At 37.4% G+C, this 25539-nt stretch overlaps 1 protein-coding gene across 4 annotated transcripts; it reads left to right on the top strand.

Annotated features, from left to right (window-relative positions):
• The first annotated feature begins 7723 nt into the window (after positions 1 to 7723).
• On the top strand, positions 7724 to 23719 carry LOC103036000 (uncharacterized). 4 transcript variants are annotated; one of them, XM_022663577.2, is made up of 15 exons: positions 7724 to 7840; positions 7932 to 8591; positions 9359 to 9454; positions 9893 to 10123; positions 10229 to 10388; positions 10476 to 10619; positions 13010 to 13108; positions 14083 to 14202; positions 16986 to 17087; positions 19040 to 19150; positions 19433 to 19531; positions 19652 to 19753; positions 20448 to 20543; positions 22093 to 22200; positions 22991 to 23719. In XM_022663577.2, the coding sequence occupies exons 2-15, from the start codon at positions 8022 to 8024 to the stop codon at positions 23065 to 23067; spliced, it is 2115 nt and encodes a 704-aa protein (XP_022519298.2). In that variant the 5' UTR covers positions 7724 to 7840; positions 7932 to 8021; the 3' UTR covers positions 23068 to 23719. The 4 variants fall into 4 exon arrangements, with proteins under 4 accessions (XP_022519298.2, XP_007258245.3, XP_049339408.1 ...); XM_007258183.4 differs by having other exon boundaries at positions 10470 to 10619; XM_049483451.1 differs by lacking the exon at positions 16986 to 17087 and having other exon boundaries at positions 10470 to 10619.
• Positions 23720 to 25539: the final 1820 nt, after the last annotated feature.

The raw sequence follows: 25539 nt of genomic DNA, 5'->3' as shown, positions 1-25539 counted from the left end.
CAGCAATCAGTTACTCTTCTGGCAAAGCAAGAATACCTGCTTTGGGGAAAACTACCAAGGGATGTTCCTATGTCCCCAGGAAGCACAGTTGTTGTGGAGCCCACATCTACTAAGACCATGCCTCGACACATAATGGTTGGACGTGTTGTTACGCCACTGTGGGGTGATGGGTGGATCCCCATGAGGGTAACTAATGTTTCTGACCAACCTGTTACTTTGAAAAGAAATAGCAAACTGGCAGATGTGTCGCCTTGTATAGCTGTGGAGGACTTTGACCTCTTTCAAGGAGTCAGTCATGTTGAAGCCACTTCATTGGGGCAACAGCCATCACACATTAATCCTGCTGACCTCAAACGACGTTTGGAAGATGTTGGGCTTGCCGATATCGATATCGATTCTTGTTCCACTGACATGGTGTCTAAGGAGAGACTTGTCCGGCTGCTTGAGAAGTATAATGATGTCTTTTCCAAACACTCATTGGACTGTGGGGAAGCGAAAGGATTTGTTCACCGAATCCGTCTCATGGATGAGCGACCTTTCCGACTCCCTTACCGTCGTGTACCCCCTGCTCATTATCAGAAGCTACGCCAAGTCCTATCAGAAATGGAAGAACAAGGGATTATTCGAAAATCTGTGAGTGAATATGCCTCTCCCTTGGTTCTGGTATGGAAAAAAGATGGCAGCTTAAGAATTTGTACAGATTTTAGGTGGTTAAACGCCAGAACCATCAAAGATGCGCATCCACTTCCGCATCAAGCTGACTGTTTAGCAGCGCTCGGAGGGAATGCTTTCTTCAGTACCATGGACTTGACGTCAGGCTTTTACAACATCCCCATGGCTGAAGAAGACAAAAAGTACACAGCATTTATGACCCCTCTAGGCCTACACGAATATAACAGAATGCCGCAGGGCCTCTCTAACAGTCCAGCTTCATTTATGCGCATGATGCTTAGCATTTTTGGTGACCTCAACTTTAGTAGCTTATTATGCTACCTTGATGATTTGCTTGTGTATGCTCCAAGTGAGGAGGAATCTCTGAAAAGGCTGGAGGTTGTGTTGCAGCGTCTGCGATTACACAATCTGAAACTGAGCCCGAAGAAGTGCCATTTGATGCAGGCTTCAGTGCGGTTTCTTGGCCATTACATAGACGCCAACGGAGTTTCGTTAGACCCAGCCAAGGTCGATGTCATCACTAAGATGTCTAGAGCTGATTTGATGGAGGAAGACGGATGCACTCCTTCAGTGAAAAGGATCAAGTCATTTCTTGGGATGGTATTCTATTACCAACATTTTATCCCTAATTGCTCTGCAATGGCTAAACCACTTTTTGCGCTCACTGCAGGACAGAAAAGGCGGGGCAAGGCTAAAGCAAACCTGAAAGTAGGGACGTTTCGCAGATTACAGCCTACTGACTGGACCCCTGAATGTGATACTGCTCTGTCCAACCTGAAAGAGAGCCTTCTGCAGAGTGTTGTTCTTGCACATCCAGATTTTTCACGCCCATTGATTCTGTCGATCGATGCTTCTTTGGACGGTCTTGGAGCCGTACTTTCCCAGGTACCAGCTGGAGAAGAAAAAGCTCGCCCCATTGCCTTTGCAAGCAAGTCATTGACCAAGTCCCAGAAACGCTATCCAGCTCACCGACTCGAGTTTCTAGCACTCAAGTGGAGTGTTTGTGAGAAGTTTAGTCACTGGTTAAAGGGTCATACATTTACAGTGTGGACTGATAACAATCCCCTGACTTATATAATGACCAAGCCCAAACTAGATGCTTGCGAACAGCGATGGGTGTCCAAACTGGCACCATACACCTTTGATCTGAAACACATTCCTGGCAGCAAGAATACTGTAGCTGATGCTCTGAGCAGAGACCCTTTCACAGAAACAGTCAGTCGCAGGCTCATCTCTGAACCCTACAACCGCTTACTTGCAGAGGCAGAAGGAGTGAGTGAAGATGGGATTCGAGACACCTTCCACCTTAAGGTACAGAATCATCGACTCCTCACTATGCATACGTCTTCGAATTTTCCATGTGATAGTGATACTATCAAAGCTTGCTTGGATACACATGAGCAATGGGAAATGACAGCGGAGCTAAGAGCATCACAAGCCATCCAGTCTCTCCAAAGCTTCACAAGTTCTGGGTACGATGAGTCCTTTGGTCTTACCTTAGAAGAGCTCCGAGGTAGTCAAGAGTCCGATCCCAGTATTTTAAAAATCATGCAGTTTGTCAGCCAGAAGAGACAGCCTTCAAGGCGAGAAAAGAAGGACCTGAGTGCTACGGCCTTGGTACTACTCAAGCAGTTGGAAAAACTGCGAGTTCAAGATGGTGTACTCTACAGAGTCACAAAAGATCCCCTTAGCAGACAGAAAAGACGCCAGTTCATTGTGCCTGTAGGTCTCAGGGAAAAGGCCCTGAACGGAATACATGACCTCGCCGGTCATCAGGGACAAACCAGGACGTTACACCTGGCACGTCAACGATTTTTCTGGCCCAAGATGGAACATGATGTCAGAGCATATGTGAAACATTGCCAGCGATGTATCTTGGCTAAAACACCAGAGCCTTCTGCTCGAGCCCCATTAGAGAGTATTAAAACATCTGCTCCTATGGAATTAGTCTGTTTAGATTTCTGGAGTGCTGAAGATCATAAACAACGTTCAGTTGATGTACTCGTTGTAACAGACCACTTCACTAAGCTAGCACATTCTTTTGTATGTCCCAATCAAACCGCTAAGCAAGTTGCTAAGAAATTGTGGGATCACGTATTTTGCGTTTACGGGTTCCCAGCACGAATTCATACAGATCAGGGTGCTAATTTTGAAAGTGCTCTTTTAGCTGAACTTTTGAAACTGTCCGGAGTCTCTAAATCCCGTACCACCGCGTACCATCCCATGGGGAATGGAGGGACCGAAAGGTTCAACCGTACATTAGGTACCATGTTGAGAGCACTCCCCCTTCAAGAAAAACACAAGTGGCCTAAACAGGTCCAGACTCTAACATTTGCATACAATGCGACAGTACACGAGACAACAGGGTATGCCCCGTTCCAGCTAATGTTTGGCCGCATCCCGAGACTTCCCGTCGATGTAATGTTCAAGCAAGTGTTGCATGATCCTGTGGTCGTTGACCATGACAGCTATGCAAAGTCACTCATGTCGTACCTTCACGAAGCGGCTAGTATCGCACAGAAGCACACTGCTAAAGAGCAACAGAAGCAGGCTGAAGGTTACAACAGAAGGGTCAAAGGAATGCATCTTAACCTAGGAGAAAGAGTGCTTATCGCAAACAAGGGAGAACGTGGAAAACGGAAACTTGCTGACAAGTGGGATCCAAAAGTCTACACAGTGAAAGACAGGAATCTTCAGACTAATGTGTATAAGCTCGTGGATGATGCTGGAAATCGTAGAGTTGTTCATCGTAATCTGGTCTTGGACATCAGCTTTCTGCCTGTGAAATCAGTCGACGAAGCAGTGGATGACGACCAGTCCAGTACTGAACATCCTGAGGATGAGTCCTGTTCCTTAAACCCCTTTGAAACTTCTGGGCATGACAACTCACATGAGCCCTGGATATCTGATGATTCTACTGATGCACGGAGTCTCATGTCCTCTGATGACATAGTAACAGAAGTTGATGATCTGAATCAAGAGAATGACGAACCCAGTGTTCAAGAGCATATAGAGAATGAAATAGACAGCAGTAACTCACATAGCACTTGTGCAGATTCTTCTGATCGAGATTCAGATTTATTAGATGTACCAGATACAGGCATTTCAGATACTGCTAATTTACCAATAAACATTGGTACTAACATGCCACCAAATACCAGTGACACACAAAACATTGTCAGATCTCGTACAGGTAGAGTCGTAAAAAGAGTCAGCCGTCTGATCGAATCTATGGTTCAAAAAAAAATTTTAGTGTCGAGAGTTTTGCTATGACGGCCAATAAGAAATCTCAGTCCCTTTTAAATGTTTACTAAAACTGTTTATTTTGTAGGAATTAAGCACTAACTGTTTATTTAGTTTCATTGTAATCCTGAGTTTCAAAGACATAAGTAGGGCCAGGTTCACATATGATGTACAAGGCATCATATAGTTCCAGGAAAGGTCTAAGGCCTGATCAACCTTGGGTTAATCTTGACCTGTTTAGCAGGTAGCTCATACAGCTGAATTATTGAAGAATAAGATTTTTCATTGGCCTGTGCCAGCTATGACAAGTTTCAGATGAGTAAAGAAATACGTTCTTAGAGCCATCTGATCAGGATTTTAGTGAAATTCTACGGGAGGTGAATGTAGCGGATGAGAATATAAATAATATTTTATTATTTCATTCCACATAAAATCCTTCTCTAATTATCTTTGTTATCCTTTTGAGTATTTTTCTGTATTTCTGGGTATTATTTATTTTGTATTTGTGATTTTTGTTCCTTTTGGGAGTGATTTCAAGCTGTAATATTGATTTTAAGCTGAACTGCAGAGCAGACTTTTATTTTGAAATCGCGCGAGTTTTCAGTGTCAGCGCGGGCTTCTCTCTCCTCAGTTCGCGCTAAATACTGCTGAGGAGAGGTGGGTGTTTACTGTGCTCCTGATGAAATACTGTTTTAAAACTGTTCAAGCACTTATAGTGCACTAAATCTGTACTCTTACTTGTGTTTTAGTACTAAGAGTAAGTTATCTCTGGTTGTGTGGGTAGTTCGTTTGTGTAGAGAGTTTTTTTATATAAGTACAGCAGATTTAGTGGAGTTAAGGGAGATACTGCTACCAGTTAAGCTAATATGGTGTGCTTTTCTTCTCACAGCTGCGTGTGTGTGTGTGAGAAGGACCAGAATTCACTCTATGCTGTGTTGTATGCTACTCTCATGCACAGGTACTGCCACAGGTTAATTGTTTAATTAATTTAGCTAATTGTTTAATTGCATCAGCTGTTTATTTTTATTGGAATTTGTTTTGTTATAATGAAATTAATGTTCAGAAGAAAAAAATATACGTCATTTATGGGAGTCTCTCTATATATATGTGCATGGGGTAATGTATTATGGTAATGTATAATATTGTATTTTATTTCATAGCTATAGATATATTCTTAATGTTTATTTTCATAACATAGTACTCTATATTTGTGATACAATATTTTATGATGTCTATTTTATTGTGTGTTTTATCAACTTGATGTAGAGGAAAAAAAGTGTACTCAGTTCGCGCTAAATACTGCTGAGGAGAGTTGCATGTGTGTGTGTGAGAAGGACCAGAATTCACTCTATGCTGTGTTGTATGCTACTCTCATGCACAGGAAATAGAAAGAATAAAACTCCCGTTGTATGGCAGAGTGTGTCCCGTGTTTCCATCATCGCATTCACAACGCAGAGGGTGGCCAAGCCTACTAGGAGAGAGAGAGAGAGGGACACACACACACACACACACACACAGTCAAACACGACCCGGCTACATTTGCACCTTCCCATGTCGTTTTGTCTCTCAGCGTTTCTGTGTTTTCATATCCCGTTTCCTAGTTCAGTGTTTATCTCGTTTTACTTCTAGCTCCTTGTTTATTTTGCTTCTTTTCTCCCTTGCCCAGTTTAATTAATCCTGTCTTGTTTTAGTTCCTTGTTTGTTAGTATTTGGTTTATTTTATTATTTGGTTATCCTTGTTCTGTTTAGTTATTTTAGTCTTGTTTCAGTTACTCGTTTGTTTCTTTAGTCTCCCTGTTTTGTTATCGTTAACCCCTTATTTGTTTTGGTTATTGGTTATTTGTGTATCTTTGTTTCATGTTACTTGTTCCTTGTTTTCTTGTTATTTATTTATTAAATTATTATTTATTTTCACCCTACCTGCACTTGTGTCCGCCTCCTCGTCTCCCTGCCTGGGTCATCCGTGACAAAGAGGGAAAAGTTTATAGGCAGAGTTCAAAAAATTAAAGAACTAACAGTATGGCAGAAAAAATTAACCGTTGAGTCTCTGATAAATCACATTACTGATATACACATTAATTGTACCTTAATATGCAGTATGTATATTGTATGGAAACTCCACCAGAAGCATGATGGGGGGAAAAAAAATCTCAGAAAGAATCTAGTTGCAGTCTTGCAGTTAGTGATCCCTAGTCTTTGCAAAATCTTAGCCTGCGTCTAAAAAGTCTGTGACTTGTCTTTAGATGTGAGACGGTGTCAGACTTCAGTCTGTTAAAAGTCTTTGTAGTCGTGTAGTGTATGGACAGCATAAATAGCTTTGTCCTGCAAGCAACGTGCAGTGTTTGACTCCTTTAATGGGCACTGAGAAAGTGCAAGAAAGTGCATTTCAGTATATCTCCACCTAGTGGACTGAGCTAGTTTATATGTATATTATATATATTATATATGTATTATATTTAATGTATCTCTTATTTTTATAATATATAACTGAATGAAATGAGAATGTAACTTACAATATGTGAGCAATTTCTGAAGTAAAAACCCTTTTTTTCTTACAAACAAAATAAACATTTGTGGTTAGGTGGGTATGAAGCTTACCCTGAATCATAAGGAATAAGGCAGGACACCTGCTAAATCAGAGGATCAATTAATCCAATAAGTTACTGTTTCTGCTCAACCACTGGTTCCACTGAGCATAAAATGTTACATCATTTTAGATACTCACACACACTGCATTTATCATGCACAGGCATTCTAAAATTATCCTACAATTATAAAGTTTTAACAGTATTTTTTAAATTATTTTTAGTTGCAATAAATTTAACACATCCTACATCACTTTTTGTAATGACAAGTAGTTTCTAATTGATATAAAACATTGTGATTTATGTTAGTAGTAATAAAATAAAATGTGGGTTTTGGACCTCTTGCCGGTAACAACCTAGATGGTCCTTTTGGTTTTTGGTCCAAAGCTAAAGTACTATTTTTTCTGAACATAATACATGTTTCATCAAATGTCTCTGTGCCCTGAGAACTCAATGCTGCTTCTGGACATGGTTAACATATGGTTTCTGCTTTGCATGGTAAATTGTTAAGTGGCATTTGTGAATGTAACACTGTATCGTGGTGTTACAACGGTTGCAAAAGTAATCTCTTGCTCATATTGTCCTGTCAGCCATTGTTGAAAAAGGGCTAGTGCTGCAGTGCTGTCTGGGGTATAGGAATCATTTATGTTCAATTTAGGCTTGTGCTCTTGTCCTTTACACATTGAAATTCATCCAGATGTATTGTTATTTTTTTTTTCATTTAGAAATATGCAAATTTCTTTCTATCTTCCAAACACTCATGGATGCTGAAATGGCACCAAGTTGGAATTACAATGGTTATTCATAATTATTTATTAAAATAATTACAATTGTTTATTTTTTTCCTAATTACTGCAATTATTACCATTATTGGCATATTTGGAAAATACTACAGGCCTGAAATAAAGTAATATATGTATTTTATTAATTGTTTCATATACTGGATTAATACTTTGTGCAGAAGAAACCATCCATACTCTCATGACTTTGTCTGATTTGGGAATGTAGAGTATTTCCAGGCAGTAGATCTCTTAGAGTGGGACACTAGGATTTTACACTTAGCAAGAGTCACAGTGTGTTCCTGGTGACACCTGGGGATTTAAATGAAGGCGACAGAATATTGCATTAATACCACAACCTGATCAGGAGGAAGGTTGTTTATGCTCTTTGTTTAATAACCAATAGAGGGTGCCAAAATCACATACTTAAACTGTTGAACAGCTACATTTCAAAGGTCAAAATTCAACAAGAAGAACACATTCTTTCTGCTGGGTTGGGCAGTAAATATACATATGTTTTTGCCTCATAGGGAGAAGTAGGCTACATTGTGTCAGGTTCAAGTAAGTGTTCAGAACTTTCTTTTTACTTTTACTTTCACTCTCTTCCTTCTAAAAGAGGCTAAACCATTTTCTGTGTTCCTGTTATAACCAGGAAGTGTTTCTGAGTGCGTAACAGTTGGCAAGAAGAGTAATTTTACAGGGTTTTTTTTTTTTGGTTGCTGTTTTTTGTGCTGGGATTACAATGGCAGAAGCTATGGTCGAAGATCAGGATCAATACAGCTGCTCAATATGTCTAGATCTGATGAAGGATCCAGTGACTATTCCTTGTGGACACAGTTACTGTATGGTCTGTATTGGGAACTACTGGGACAGGGACGAGATGAAAAGGATAAACTGTCCTCAGTGCAGGCAGAACTTCGTTCCGAGGCCTGTTCTAAACAAGAACACAATGCTGGCGGAAATCATGGAAAATCTGAGAAACTCAAAAGCTGCTCCCCCTGCTCAAAAGACAGCTGATCCTGAAGACATTGACTGTGATTTCTGTTCTGGAAACGGGGTCAAAGCTGTTAAATCATGTCTGGAGTGTCGAGCATCCTACTGTGAGACACACCTCCAACCCCACTTTGACATTCCTGCTCTTAAAAGACACAAGTTGGTGAGTGCCACTAACCTGCCGACATGTCAGAAACATGACAAACTGCTGGAGGTGTACTGTCGTACTGACCAGAAGTGCATCTGCATGATGTGTTTAATGGATGACCATAGAGGACATGACACTGTTTCATGTGCAACAGAACGGGAGGAAAAAGAGGTAGGTATTTTACCTTATTCTTCATCATAATGTCCAGGTTTATTTAGAAAAAAAAATCACTAGTTAAGTTTATTTAGTCATTTGTTAACTTGTGTCTACACTTAATATCCATCAGATACATCTACCATATAGGTGCACCCTGTACATGGATGTGCTAAAAGTTACATAAATTAATCATAAGGGGTTTACTTAAGGGCGGTATGAGAGGTTGTGAGGTGTTTGGAAGCCAGTTTGGAAGTCAGATTTAACACTGAACAGTGTACTCATTACAAAGTGACTAATAGTCAGTTGAATATGTTGTGTGGGAATTTAGCCTTCCGTGATCCACAGTGTAATGTGTGTACCAGGTATACATCATAGAAGGCATTACCGCCCACAGTGGACAGCATAGTGAGTGGTAATGATCGTGACCAGTGGCATTTGGCTAGAATTGTTCATGCAAAAAGTCAAGTGACCCCACATACATATCCCACATCAGCTTCTGTCCCATGATATTTGGAAAGTCCTTCTAAACACAATTTCTCAGCCTTCTTTCACCCATCAGTCCATCCATAGAAAGGGACCACCAAAGTACCACTGCTGACCAGAAATGATTTAGAGTAGCAGATTATTCTCAAAAATGTTGTGGCACCAACATGGTAGGGTCATGATGACCAGCACTGCTATTGTTTCACACACCTCACTATCAGTGCTGGGTTAAGAATATTCAGTCATTAGTGTTTTTCAGAAACACTCAGTAAATGTTAATGGGACTATTTTTTCCACAGGTCAAAGTGAAGACCATAAAAAATAAATTTGAGGAAAAATGCAAAGAAAAAGAGAAAGAGCTTTGTGAGCTGCAAAAGGACATTGAAAGTCATGTAGTAAGTAATATTTAATCTTTCTTTTTTTTGTCTTTTCACATCAACTCATCTAGGGACCTAGGGCCTGTTTGTCCAACCATTAAACAGTTGACATTAATGTATGGCAACGTATACAGTGCATAGATTTTTTCCACAAACTTAAGTTTCTGGACCAAAACAAAGTAGCAAGTAATTGTGAAGTGAAAAGAAAATTATACCAATTTTAAAACAATTTTAATAAATAAAAATCTGAAACGTGTGGCATGCATTTTGGCATGTTAACCCCATCTGGCCAGTTTGTATAGTTTTTCTTAAACATTTTCATAAAAAATCCATGACAAGACTTAAGTGAGCTTGTGTGGAGGAGAACTGTTCTAATTAAAAGCAAAATGGTTTAGAACTAAACCTTTCTGTTTGTTTGGTTGAATTATTTTACGTGGTATTCTTAATTCTACACAGAGCTCTGCACAGCAAGCAGTCAAGGACACTAAAAAAGCCTTTAAGGAGTCCATCTCTCTCATTGAGAAAAAATGCTCTGAGATAATCGAGGTGATCAGAGCTCAGGAGAAAGATGACCTGGACAGACTTGGAGATGATCGAGAACAGCTGGAGCTGGACATCGCAAAGCTGAGGGCACAGGGAGATGTACTTGACAAGTTTTTACAGAAAGGGGACGTTTACTTTCTTCAGGTCTATTACTGTCTGTCAGTCTGAGATTCTACCGTAAACATGATTTATTGGGAAAACTACACATACTAATAATATGTGTGTATATTTATTCATTTCCCCTGACAGAATTGTGGCAAAATGCCCAATCCTTCTGATGATGAAGATTGTTCCGCTCAGTCAAAAGACCTAATCAATTCATTTAAGAATGTGAGCAAAACAGTTTCTGAGTTTAAAGATAAACTGGAGGTCTTCTGCAAACAGGAAGCAGATGACATTGTAAACACAGGTAAGAAAATGAGTTCATAAACGTTTCTGAGACAAAACTTTCAAAACAGTTACTTACTACTTACTTTTTTCTTTGTACAAGTCTCAGATTTAGCAACAAAGACCAATCTAGACCTGGATCCCGATTTCCTGTTTAAGATTGGAGACAAAGTTTGTGTGAGGTCTTCTGTGAAAACACCAAAATTTAACTGGGGTGCTCATGTCACCCATAAGAGCATCGGTGTAGTCAAAGGTACAGTATTCACCTTCATTCATAAATCACTAGACTAAATTAGTTGTTTTTTTTACATCATTAACACTATACATGTTTTACTATCTGGATCTGTCGTCAAGCCATCACCACTGTGCAAATAACACCTAAATTACAGTGTAGGTTTGATGTCAATTTCTCTTTGAAGTCATAGTTCTTTATGGAACTAAAAGCAGTTCTCTCTTTCTTTGCTCAAGTTACCTTTTGCATCATCTTGATGTTGAAATACAGTGAGTCCAAGAAGTATTTGATCCCTTGCTGATTTTCTTTGTTTGCCCACTAATAAAGACACTATCCTTCTGCACTTTTAATGGTAGATATATTCTAACATGGAGAGACAGAATATCAAAACAAAAATCCAGAATATAATTTTAAAGAATATATTTTAATTAATTTGTATTTCAATGAGGAAAATAAGTATTTGATCCCTCTTGCCAAACACACTCAATACTTAGTGGCAAAGCCTTTGTTTGCAAGCACAGCGGTGAGACGTTTGTTGTAGTTAACCACAAGTTTAGCACACACACCAGGGGGAATTTTGGCCCACTCTTCTTTGCAGATCCTCTCTAAATCATGAAGGTTGATGGGCTGTCGCTTGGCAACTCTGACCTTCAGCTCCCTCCATAGATTTTCGATCGGATTGAGGTCTGGTGACTGGCTGGGCCACTCCATGACCTTAATGTGATTTTTCTTGAGCCAATCCTTTGCTGTATGTTTAGGGTCGTTATCATGTTGGAAGACCCAACCACGGCCCATTTTCAGATCCCTGGCAGAGGGGAGGAGGTTGTCCCTCAGGATTGTGCGGTACATGGCTCCATCCATCTTCCCAGTGATGCGGTGAAGTAGCCCTGTACCCTTGGCAGAGAAACACCCCCAAAACATTATGCTTCCACCTCCATGCTTGACGGTGGGCACAGTGTTCTTGGGGTCATAGGCAGCATTTTTCTTCCTCCACACATGGCGGGTGGAGTTGAGGACAAAAAGTTAAATTTTGGTCTCGTCTGACCACAGAACCTTCTCCCAATAACTTGGTTCATCTTTCAAATGATCATTGGCATACTTGAGGCGCGCCTCCACATGTGCTCTCTTCAGCAGGGGTACCTTTCGGGCACTGCAGGATGTGAATCCATTGTTGCGCAAAGTGTTGCCAATTGTTTCCTTGCAAACTGTGGTCCCAGCTGCCTTCAGGTCATTTGCTAACTCCTGCCGAGTGGTTGCAGGACGATTTCTGACCGTTCTCAGCATCATTGCCACCCCACGAGGCGAAATCTTCTTTGGAGCACCGGGCCGAGGTCTGTTGATTGTCATGTTATACTCTTTAAACTTTCTGATAATTGCACCAATAGTTGTTACTTTCACATCCAACACCTTACTAATCTTTTTGTAGCCCATTCCAGCTTTGTGAAGGTCAACAATTCTGACTCTGAGGTCCTGTGACAGCTCTTTGGTTTTACCCATGTTGGAGACTTGAAATCTGTGTGATCTGTCTGATTCTGTGGACAGGTGTTTTTCACACAAGTGATTAGTGAGAACAGGTGGCTTCAGGTCAGGTAACAAGTTGATTGGGAGTGTCTAACTGGTCTGTAAAAGCCAGAACTGCTAATGAATACTAAGGGATCAAATACTTATTTCACTCCATGAAATACAAATCAATTAATATATATTCCTTAGATTTATTTTCTGGATTTTCTTTTTAATATTCTGTCTCTCCATGTAAGAATACATCTACCATTAAAAGTATAGAATGATCATGTCTTTATTAGTGGGCCAACGAAGAAAATCAACAAGGGATCAAATACTTCTTGGACTCACTGTATGTATGGTAACTTCCAGAGACTGGGGTTTAATACTTGTATTAATCATACACTATATTGCCAAATGTATTTGCGTACCCATACAAATCATTGAACTCAGGTTCCAATCACTTCCATAGCCATAGGTGTCTAAACTCAAGCACCTAGGCAAACATTAGTGAAGGAATGGGTCGCTCTCAGGAGCTCAGTGAATAAATCCAGCCATGCAATTTTATCACTACTAAATATTTCACAGTCAACTATCAATGATATTATAACAAAGTGGAAGTGACTGAAAACAAAAGCAACTCACTCTGTCAGCTTAAATATAGTGCACAGAGGAACCGATTTTCTGCAGAGTCAGTCTCTACATACCTCCAAACTTCACGTGGCCTTCAGATCAGCTCAAGAACAGTAGAGCGTAGAGAACTTCATGGAATGGGTTTCATGGTTGAGCAGCCTCACTCAAGCCTTACATCATTAAACGCAATGCAGGCGAGCAAATACCTTTGGCAATATAGTGTATATAAATGTTTATTTGCCTATTGATTTAGAAGTTAAAACTGCTCCTGTTTACAGCTGTTCATGGTGATACACTGTTTGTCAACTTTCCTGAACATAAAAACTGGAAGGGAGACATCTCTGAGCTGGAGCTAGTAACCAATTCCACTGAACAAGGTATCTGCAAGCAGAAACAAAGTACGAAAATTTAGTGTCAATACAGTTTTACTTGAAGACTCGAAGACCTTTATATCACATGAATAAAGCACTAAAAACAATGCATTTATGTTTAATAACAGTATAGACAAGATGACATAAGATGTTAAATGAAGCAATGAAAATAAAACTGTACTGATATATAGCCCCACTAAAGTATCAGAACTTTCTGCAACAACTGGTATTAAGACCTTAATCATTGTATCATATACTGTATCAGTTCTGTGAAAGATACCACCTATAATTTATTTGGTCTGAATCAGTTATCAAGTGTAAATTTGGAGCATTTTGTCTTGATTTGATTTATTTTCACACAGGGGGAAATGCAAACAAACCAAAATGTGATGATATAAGAATGTTGTTTCTACTTATGCTCGAGAACATACAAAATATTTTATGCAATTAATATATTAAATAAATAATATAGTAAGACATATGACTTCATTACTTTAGAATGACATTTATTGACAGTATAGTAGTGTTGTGTGCTATAAAAGTGTTATTAAGCATTTATAGCATATGAAACAAATGTTCTTTGCATACGTTCAACCCCACTATACCATAATGCCATATATATCAAATATTGATTCGGGCTGTTTATATTGAAATGTTTCAGTGCCATTTAATGCTTATGTGTTTGTGTTATAAAGTCCCATTTTGGAAGTCGACAAAAACAGGACTGCAGTATCTAACATTGATTAAACACATGCAGTTAGTCAATGTTCAGTATTAAAGTTTTCTTTCAGAAAACAAACTTGGCTTCCAATATTTCAGGCCTGTCAAATAAATGATATATACATATATGACTGCACACGTTTTATCAATGAACTGCAAACTGTTCATAGCCTTTTATCATCATCTTGGTATCTATAGTCTGCTATTACGAATCTGTCTAGCGAAAGAAAATAATTATTTTGTTTTTCTTTGTGCCATAGAAGCCTCAGCTCAGAACAATAGCATCAAGGTTGGAGATCAAGTCCGGGTGAAGCCTTCTGTTGACACTCCAAAACACAAGTGGGGAGGAATTACTCACCAGAGTGTGGGCACTGTTAAGAGTAAGACATTTTTCAGATGTTATCGTCATATTTGAGATATTAAACAAATAAGATCAGAAATGGGATGTAACAGTACGTATAGTCACACAGAGAACACATGGTATGTGTGTGTAATTTGTGAAGTCCAAAGTAAAGTGTACATTCCACCTGGAAATCTTAAATTGTAAGCTGTTGGCATTGTATAGTATTATGGGATCTGTAGTGGTTTAGTAGTTTGGCTATTGTAACTGAAGTCTTTCTCCCTCTGCTCCTTCTCTTTCTTTTCTCTCGTTTCTGTCCTTCTCACTGCTGCGTCTAGAGGGAGTGACTCAGCGCTTGTTTTTAATCTTTCTTTACTCTTTATCTCTCACTTTCTCCTTTGGATTCAAAATCCTACATTCAGCTGCTTTTGTAAGTTCTTTGATGGTCTCAATCAGACATGGGCATACAGCTCTGGAAGAAAAATAAGAGACCACTTAACAATGATGAGTTTCTCATTAAACCAAGCTGAACTGCTTGAATTTTTGCTCCAGGAGTGGCATAAAGTTATCCAAAAGCAGTGTGTAAGACTGGTGGAGGAGAACATGCCAAAATGCATGAAAACTGTGATTAAAAACCAGGATTATTCCACCAAATATTAATTTCTGAACTCTTAAAACTTTGTGAATATGAACTTGTTTTCTTTGCATTATTTGAGACCTAAAAGCTCTGCTTCTTTTTGTTATTTCAGCCATTTCTCATTTTCTGCAAATAAATGCTCTAAATGACAATATTTGTATTTAGAGTTTAGCAAAAACAGAGAAACTGATTCAGAAACTGAAGTGGTCTCTTAATTTTTTCCAGAGCTGTAGTATGTCCCGCAGGCCACATAAAACGGCCCTACATAACCACCTCAGACTTTACTGCACTTCTTTAAGCCTAAAACACACTAGACCTTTTTCACTGAACAAGAAAAAGTACTGAAAAACAGCAAATGAACTAATCACAACAAACCCAAAAGCCTTGGTCTTTAATGAAAACACAATTTTTATGGGAAATGTTAATTAATTTTGGATATAATGTTGGCGTTTTTAGTATTCCTGCTTCATATTTTCACTGCATAATTGTGACATCTGCTGTTACTAAAAACAGCTTAACGAAAGTATATGATTTCTGTACATGTAAAAAAGATCAAATTTAAATGGAGCCAAACTAAGATCTGTCCAATGCCCTACACTAGTAAACTAGCATTTGATTTTGGTCATGATGGTCATGCTGGGCATGTTGCTCAAGTTTCTTCTTAATGGTGGTCAAGTGCATCATACTAGTAGACTGGCTAAACCACCAAACAAACAAAAACATTTCCTTTGTTGATCCAAAACCAGCTTAACCATCTTGAGCAGCTTGAGGTGGCCAGACTGGTTTTTCAGCAAGGGTTACTGAAAATAAAATGTATGGTATTATAAAATGTTTATAAACTTACATTTCACTGATAGTCTACCTTTTTATAACTTATTTCTAAATTACATATATATAACAGAGTTTATTACAATAGGGACTAGGCTTAGTTGTGAGAGGCAGGCAAGAAATCATTAGAATGGCCAAGGCAAAAGACGATAAATGGAGATACAAAAAAGGGTCAGAAACAAACAGCCAAAAACAGTAGAATGTGTCCTAAAAGAGCTACGAAGACTAGATTCTATATTAAGCAATGAACTGAGCAAACAATGGAGTATATAAACTAGGGAGGACAGGTGGAGTCAATTAGTAACTTGGAGAGCAGGAATGCAGTAAGCCCATGTGATCAGTGCTGTCAGGGATGTCCGGTGTGGGTGTATGCTGGGAAGTGGAGTCTTTAGAGAATAGTTGAGAGTCCTGAGCAGGCAGACTGACAGTGTCAGGACCTACATTATTTCAAATTTTTTTCCATTGTCTACCAAATTTGGAAGGCAAATTAGCCCACTCCACCCCCTATTAGGACTCCCCTATCACTAGTAATGTCTAGGAGGGTAAAAACTAGCACATGCCTCCTCTGATACATGTGAAGTTAGACACTGTCTCTCCTCAAACTGCCACCAACGTGGCACTCCTGTGTCACTTGAGGAAAGTGCACCGATCCAGCTCTGATACATCAGTTAACAGATGCCTGTGCTGAACGACATCACCTATGGGGAATAATGTAGAGAGAGAGCACCATCTTCCCACAAAACATTTTAACTCTTGACATCATCGTGGATTGGACTAGCACACTATGTTGCCATTTTTGTGTTTGTGTGTGCGTAGGGGGACATGCTAATGTTTACACTGCTATAAATTAATACACTACAGGTTATATTAAATTAGCTCTGGGTACTTTTAGTTTTTTTTTTTCCTAAACAAGGTCCCAAACAAGGTCCAAGAGATCACAATGATATAAACCAAATGGTGATTTTTTTTTTGTACTGTTACACCGCTAATCAAAAATCCTAATGGTTTCTTATTCCATAGTTTGAAGAATTCAAACACATACAGGGCATATTTATTATACCAATAATATAATTTCTATTATGATACTAAATGTAAAAAAATCTGAAAATTCATTTAGAGGAAGGATAGCTCATAAATTTAAATTCAAGTATATTGGTATATAAGAATTTTATATTATAAACCATATGATGAATCATATTTAACATAACCAAGGACACAAACTGACAATGTTGATTTTGATTTAACTCTAATTAAATAGTGTAAACATCTGCTTGACCTACAGTATACAGTGAGTTTTATGCTTATCGTGGGACATTAAGCTCTAATAGTTTTATTGACAATCTGTGTTCTTACAACAGCTATTGATGGTGAAGCCCTGACTGTAGACTTTCCGGAGTATTCTGGCTGGCGTGGCATAGTGCCCGAGATGGAAGTGGTACCTGCTGATGATCAGGTCTCAGGTGATATGGGCTTCTATATCATACCTGTACACTGTCTAGTTATACAGAGCCTTGGCTTTCAGTATATTTGTATTCAAGTTCACTGTATGTCAGCGGATCTTTGAGAAATAAATGAATCCTGAATAAACTGTTAGCATAAGTATTCAGCTCCATCTGATGAGTATTAGGTAAAACCACCAAGTCCACCCAAGATGGTATATTCTCCCTGTATTTTGCACAATCCTCCATCCTTCAATTTGAACAAGATGCCCAGACTCCTATAAGGAAAAGTGTTCCCACAACATGACACTAACTCCCCTTTACTTTAGGGTTATCTGGGGTGTTATTGATAAAAGGCAGTGTCACAGGGGTTGGACAATAAAACTGAAACACCTGGATTTAGACCACAATAATTTATTGTCCCGATGGACAGTTCTGGTGAAAACAGGAGAGTTGAGGTGCACATTGAATTCTGCCGTGATTTGGGCAGCCGTGGTTTTATGTCTTTTGGATACAATCCGGGTTAGCACCCGAACATCCCTTTCAGACAGCTTCCTCTTGCGTCCACAGTTAATTCTTGGTCATTACCCTGGATACCGTGGCTCTTGATACATCACAAAGACTTGCTGTCTTGGTCACAGATGCGCCAGCATGACGTGCACCAACAATTTGTGCATTTTTGAACTCTAGTATGTCATCCATAATGTTGTGTGCATTGCAATATTTTGAGCAGAACTGAGCTCTTACCCTGCTAACTGAACCTTCACACTCTGCTCTTACTGGTGCAATGTGCAATTACTGAAGATTGGCCACTAGGCTGCTCCAATTTAGCCATGAAACCGCCCACACTAAAATAACAGGTGTTTCACTTTCATTGTCCAACCCCTGTAGGTTTGTGCAACACAAAAAAATCCTACATTTTAGGTGGATCAAACTTCAGACATGGCCTCTGTTTTCTGTCTCTCTGCCTGTCCATGTAGGCCAGATCTATGCAGAGTTCATGAAATTATTATTTAGTGCTCCTTAACTCCAGCTAATGAACTTTGAACTCCTAATGTGACCTTTGGCCTCTGTTAGTCTCTTTCTTATTATTCTTGTCTCGCTCTGATAAGGATTTAAGGCTCTGCCATGGTGGGTTCTAACAGTTGCTCTTGAAGGACACTCATATCTAGGATATCCAAAGATAAGAGAAAGGATGTTATTGTCCTGTCTTGTGTGTGTCCGACTTTATCTATTATTTTCTTATCATTATATAATCATATCATTATATAATCATCAGTTATATAATTTCTCTTAAGTTCTTTACTTTCTTTGTTCTTCATTTTCAGTGTCCCTTCAGATTTACAGTCTAGAGGCCAAGCCTAAGCCAATTATTTCCTCACTGTATCTTTTATCTGTGTAAACTTTCACGGCACAGGGGTTGAATACTATGAAAACAGCTTTTTTTTCAGTTGGTCGCTTTTGTCACAATGTTTTAATTAAAAATATTATTTAACTTTTTTTTTACAATACAACAGCACAAAAAGGTAATTCCTACAGGGTCAGTACAATCATAAAAAAAATGGAAAAGGAATAAAATTTGACAACAGCAATGTCCAGTTTTGGAAAAATTAAAATTCCCTAGAAAGTTTTAGAAAAGTCATTAAAATTTGGTCTACAAATCTTTCTGTCAGCAAATTTTGAGCTAGCAAATGCATCAGCTCAAAGTTCATTCAGTAATTTAGCCCAGATGTTTTAAAAATTGTATGGTCATGAAAATTTGCCTTAAAGGCATGGAAAAGTCATGAAAAAATAATGGAAAAGAATTGATCAAAAAGTGCATGAACCCTGTTCCTAATGCAGATAAATCAAATGATTTGTGTGAGGCAGTGTATATACAGAGAGGGAGGTTAAGTGGGTAACATATAATTATTTGTTTATTTCTTTACAGTGTAGAAAAATCTGCCTTTTACACTTTTGTTTTTTTATAACAGCTACAAACTGCAGTTTTAATGTTGGGGACAAAGTCAGAGTAAAACTCACAATTGTGACTCCAAAACACCAGTGGGGAGGCGTCACTCACAGGAGCACTGGTACAGTTACAGGCAAGAATCTGTTTAATTCACCTATATATATATATATATATATATATATAAAATAGTATGTAGATGTGGTGTTTGCATTGTACTTCAAACAGCAAAAGGATATGACCAGCAGCCACCTGTCAGCAGCCACTGTGGGCACAGTCTGTAATTAATTTAGTATTTATAGATAAACATAGTTTTTATATGTTCACTTTCTTTAACATAATAAAAAATCTCATTCAGGTAACAAAAATGCTTCCAGGCATACTTTTTTTTTTACTTATATTTCCCTTCTGTTCTTAGGTACTAAAGATGATCTTGTGACTGTGGACTTCCCCGAATGTAAAGGCTGGAAAGGTCTCTTATCAGAAATGGAACTAATATCTATCACAGACAGTAAAGGTGATTTTTTTTGTTTTTTTGGAGACATAAGATGGCGTTTTTAAGTTCTTCTACTTCTACAATGACACTTAAAAACACAAAACCATGGATAAAAAAGTTTACCTTTTAACTGTTTTGCAGCATGCTTCAAGATTGGAGATCGGGTGAAAGTAAACGCCTCTGTTACTAATCCGAAACGTGGATGGGGAGGTGCCAGTCACAAGAGTGTCGGTGTGGTTGTAGGCAAGAATAAACATTTATACATCTGTAATAACTAACATCTTCATTAAGTAATCATACATAATAAAAAACTTAATCTAAGGCTGTTTTAGCATGAACAGAATTATTGTATATACCTAACTGTTTCTGTAAGGCAATAGTAATTGCTACCAAAGACTTTGTGAACAAATTGAATAAAAATGTTGACTAGCAATACTAATGATCACTATAGCACTATGACCACAATAATATTAGATAGCTAGTAGGAATGCACTGATGTGGGAATTCTGGAACAATGCCAATATTCAATATTACATTACACGTACTAATTTGCCAAAGGTAAAACACCTTTATAAGTAAGTGACACTAGAAAATCCTGGTACAACTTTAAAACTAATTAAAATAAATGAAAATTTATTTTAATTAGTTATTTAAAAATGTTAATTAGTTATTTAAAAATGAATAGCTTAAATCAATTAATTTTAAAGAGTGAGTCAAGTGTCGTAGTGCAGAAAACATCGCTTGGTCTTTTTCCAACATACAATAAAGTATTGGTTTGAAATTTTGGCTATAAGCCGATGCTGATGATTATATATAATAAAAAAAGCTATTATCGTCTGATACTGATTTAATTCCGATATCACTCTGCATCCCTAGTAGAAAGCATATTTACATCATATGGTGCAAAACTGATTTTTCCTTCCATCTCCCTCTGCAGCTGTTAATGGGGAAAGTATAACTGTCGATTTTCCTGAGCATAAATCTTGGAACGGTACAGTTTCAGAAATGGAGCTGGTTTCTGGTGCTAACTCAGGTAAACATTACTATTATGATGATGTCATAATGATAAATGGAAGAATGGTGGGATTACTGGATCAAATCTGTAACAATTTACTTAAACTCAGCTACATAACATAAAGACACAATCATGCTGTGAACATGTTATGACATATGCCATATGCCTTATTGCATTATATGAGTTGTCACAGAAGACTTGGTTATCATGATTAGCATATTAGCTAGTGAGACAGATGCTACAGAGTTGGATATCCAGACTTTAAATTAGCATGTGACAAATGACAGGTGTATCGTTACAAAAGTAATTTTTTTTTGTTTCACATGCAGTTCTGACCTCTGAGTTCGGTATTAGTGGTATGGTATAAAAGGGATGTGAGAATGCAGTTACCACATGCACTTGTTAATTAACTATAAAATGACTTGTAAAAAGACTCCACTGTAAGCCCCATAACAATTACTGCCAATGGGAACAAAAAACTTTAATTTTAATAAATATTACCGCATTTTTCACACTATAAGTTGCAACGTATTATAGGGCGCACTTTTAATGAACGTCTGTTTTTATACATAAGGCGAACCGAATTACAATGCACATTTTAATCGCCTAAGTACAAACTGTAATTCTTTAAAAAATGTTTTCTTTCAAAGTCAAACGAATGCTGATTTCTCTCCTAACTGTTTATTTGGGTGAGTAAAGTGCTTCCGTTCATTTACAGTCAGCTTAAAATTACAATATTTTAGTGCAGATAGCCGCAAAGCCAGCCACGGTTAGCAGCAGCGGACTGCACTTACTAGCGCTAAGTGCTGCTAACCTCGGCTGCTAAATGTGCTGGTAAGCCGGGTTGATATCAACTAGCAGTTTGTCTCATGTCTCATTTTTAACACAGTAAACGGGCAGAATACAGTACAATATACTCCCCTTTGAACGACGAAAGAACTAGTGCTGCGGTAAGCGACTAATGCTAAAATTGTTTCAGCCTGGGTGCTGGAAATACTTCACTGAAACTCCTGTATAATGCTGTACTTTAGTGAAGTGATTTTACTGCTCCTTAATACCTGACTGGTAAAATTCATACATAATGCGCACTGGATTAAAAGGCGCACTGATGCTTTCTGGGAAATTAAAGGATTTTAGGTGCCACGTATAGTGCAAAAAAATACGGTATATGTCATGAAAAATTAGATTCAGATGTCTAGATGTCCAAACTGGTAAGAACTGATATAATGACAATTAAATAGCCTGCACTCTTTTACACAGCAATGAACCTAAAACATAAGTAAATTGAAAACATGTTTTTAAACAAAGTCTACATACCAGGCTTCACTCGCATAAATAATTGGCAATATTGAGGTCAGCTATAAATGCAATTGTGCAATAAATTAATAATGAACATTTTGTTACAGGCCTATAACATATTTATAGCATAGTTATGTTAGTGTTATATGGAAGGGTTCTAATAAGGTGTTATCAAATAAAAACTATTTGAAAGAGATTAAATAGGGTCACATTTAGAAAAGTGTGCAGTTTGTGTTTAAACTATATATCAATTTTCTGTTTGATACAGAGCTCTGTAAGTTTAACTGTGGAGACCGAGTACGGGTAAAATCCTCAGTAAAAACTCCAAAATACAACTGGGGATCCATCAGTCATAAGAGTGTGGGCACAGTCAAAGGCAAGTAATTTTTCCTTCATATTCTGTGCTGTGATTGTGTTTTATATTTGTGATAGTGAGTGGTCTGAGAATGACAAATATAATAACAAAAAAAATCTGTTTATGAGTTTAAGCTATAACATTATTAGGTTATACAGAGGGATAATGATCCAAAACAAACAAACAAAAAAAAAAACAAATACACAATTAAGAAAGCTAAATTAAATGGACAATATAATGGAAAACTGAAATTTTCAAAACATTTTAAAAGTAAAGAGTGTTTCATATTTTTAAAAAATTGCTCAAGTTTTAACATGTACACTCCTATACAGTCGATATGTGGAACATAATCTGCAGAAACATCCAGCTTTAAAATTATTGTTTTTGTAATGTACAACAAGCAATACTTTACAAATAGTACCTGCATATTTTACACACAGCAGTTTAACCTCACCTATTCTCAGTGAAGTTATAAAGAGTGTTTTAGCCTGAATTCACAGTCAAATACAGGGCAGCTGCAGCTCATTTCCGCCATAAGGGCTCAGATAGAGTTAGCTTGTTTGATTCTTAGAGCTAAAGAGAGATTGGAACATATTTGGCACAAATTCACAACCAAATATCAGTAAGCGAACCTGAGGAAATAAAAATGTATGGAATTGACCCTCTTGTTAAAGAGAGGCCTAGTTAATGTTTAGAATTGAACCCAACAGAGATGCAAAAGGAGGTTTTTAAAAAAAACAGCTGTGTTCAAAAGCCTATAAATATATTTTAATTAAAACATTTGTATTTATGCCTTTATGTTTCCGTTTAGCTCTTAAACTGGTGGTGGACTTTCCCGAACAGTCTAACTGGTCTGGTGATCCAAAAGAAATGGAAGTGGCACCGTAGAAACTGAGGAAAGAGCTCCAGGATCAAATCTCAGGAATTTAATGTCATATTTAAAGTAATCAGAGATAAACTTACATTACCTGTGTTTTCTACTGATTCTGTGCATTAGTTATAATAAGTGAATGTTATTATTAAAGAAACCAGCAAGTCTTAGAATTACACACATTACCATCTTTCTATATGTTAAATTGATTAATGTTAATCAAACACTATGTTTTATACCTTGCAACATAAAAATATTATGCATGTCATGTAAACATTAGAATTAATTGTATTTAAAATATTTATCAATGTGTTTGAATTAGTTTGCAACATCAGGAAATTACATATTGGTTTGTTTTCTTTGCAAAGCACTGATAACTGTCAAAACTGAAATTTACTCAAATATCTCTTCTTTTACTTGTGGTATGAATGGAAATAAAAACAAATTCTTTCATCAAACCATTCTTTCTGTCACGGGGTTTTGAGTGAGATAAATATGGGTTTAATAGGATCACAAACTAACAATTAACCAAAGGGAGTCTCTAATAGGAAAGCAACTTTAAACCTTATAAGCTCTAAATTTCTTTGAGTCCTGCTGGGTCTGGTGGACCTATTTGCATTTTGGGGCTTTTAATTGAAAACAAATCTTTTTTTTTTTTTTTGTTAAAATACTCAGCAGATTAATCCCAATCACAAGTAATTTAAAGAAAACATATGGTACATTTATTTCCTTTACCTTTGTTAAATTACATTTCTGAATAGAAATGCCAGTAGTTTTTATATTTTATAAACAAAATAATCAAATGTACAAATAAAGCAAGTTTTTTTCCAAAACTTTAGTGTATTATTTATTTGAATTTCATTAGAAATGTAACTACATAGGTCAGTTTACACATGGCATCGGTTTGAACAACACATTAACCCCACTGAACACAACCACTTTCATAACAGACTATACCACACATAATAGTCTGTGGTTTACAGTGACAGTGTGGGTGGCCCATTCACACAAAGATGAGTATGTAATATAAATGTGAAGGGGGTTTTGGGGTGGGGTCACTAAAAATGTTTTCTCATTTATGTTCCTCAGAGAAAAAGAGCCAAGGGCAATGAATCTTAGTTTGCAAAAATAATTATTCGTATCATATTTTAAAGCTAAAAAATGACAACAGATCCCACAGACCCAAACACTTTATAAGGTTAAGGTCAGGGCAGCCCAGAATGATTATAACATGGAGTTTATTTTCATTTAATTACAATAGAACATATTTTCAAGTTAGAACACTTATTTCAGTTTAAATACACCCAGTCAACCGGCAAAAGCATTTTGGCAGCTAAAGTTGTGAAATGGTCAGACCAGATGCAACACAGGAGAGCAGCACACCTCAGCACACAGACTCTCTTGCAGTACAAGCTGAGACATGATCCAGGCCTTTAGAAGGGAAGCTCAAAGTTGAAATAATTTTGAATTGTTCATGGTGTGCTTGTTCTGTTTCAAGAACATATTTAAATGTATTTTTAATGATGACAGGGAGGACGGCCTACACTTTAAGCTCAAGCTAAGTATGGAGACAAAATGTGAATTAAATTTTGAGGTTTTTTTTCAGTACCTTGAGAATAAAACATTATAAAAACCATGATGTCAAAGTGTATTTTCATAAAGGGGTGTTTATCCCAAGACGACAGGGTGGATGGGAATCCTCACATGTTTAAATAGTTTCATGTTTTAAGGAAAATAGCTAAAAATAAATACATGTGTGTGTAAAATATATGTGTGTGTGATTAGGGTGAAATATTTCTCACAGTTGCAAAGAAAGAAATATACTAACATTTCTGACACCCTTTCACCTCCAGTTTGATGGCTGGGTCAAATTGACCCGAACAGTATCCATGTGATATAAACATGCAGGGTTTTTTGCAAATATGTGACATGAACCATTTTCATATTGTATTGTATGTTGATTACACATTACAAATATGTGCTTTCATGCTGTGTGTTAGTGTGTGGGTGTATGTATATTTGTATTTATGTGTATATATGTATATATAAATATAAAATTAATTTATAAACCTATATTTTTCCCTAAATTTCCTTCGGGATAAATAAAGTATCTATCTATCTATCTATCTATCTATCTATCTATCTATCTATCTATCTATCTATCTATCTATCTATCTATCTATCTATTTAAACCTTTTTAATGTGGTATACCATTTGTCTGTCTTTGTTAAAGGGCATAAAATAAAGTATTTCAGCACAAAAGCCCATATCTGTAGTGTGTGACAGTATCATTACTACATCAATGCTGCTTGTAACAAACCAAACCGTGTGAAAATCGGGTAAAATTTGGTAGAGTTGTGATTATTATAGGTGTAAATTAATGCACTCGGGGCGCAGGGTTGCCTCCTCCAATATGGCGGCCAAGTCAGTCGATGAGGAATCTACCTATACAATGACTATGGGATGGAGTAAACTGGGTCAGCGCGCCG

This window comes from Astyanax mexicanus, chromosome 1 (assembly GCF_023375975.1).
Source record: "Astyanax mexicanus isolate ESR-SI-001 chromosome 1, AstMex3_surface, whole genome shotgun sequence".
NCBI lineage: Eukaryota > Metazoa > Chordata > Actinopteri > Characiformes > Acestrorhamphidae > Astyanax > Astyanax mexicanus.
The sequence above is the reverse complement of the archived record's forward strand: the minus strand, read 5'-3'. Positions and strand labels throughout refer to the sequence as shown.

Bases quoted from the DNA above. Each gene is read 5' to 3' on its own strand.
- LOC103036000 (XM_007258183.4), top strand. From the start codon at position 8,022: ATGGCAGAAGCTATGGTCGAAGATCAGGATCAATACAGCTGCTCAATA. The intron at 19,532-19,651 runs GTGATTTTTTTT...ACTGTTTTGCAG, and splicing joins ATCTATCACAGACAGTAAAG to CATGCTTCAAGATTGGAGAT. The intron at 19,754-20,447 runs GCAAGAATAAAC...CTCCCTCTGCAG, and splicing joins GAGTGTCGGTGTGGTTGTAG to CTGTTAATGGGGAAAGTATA.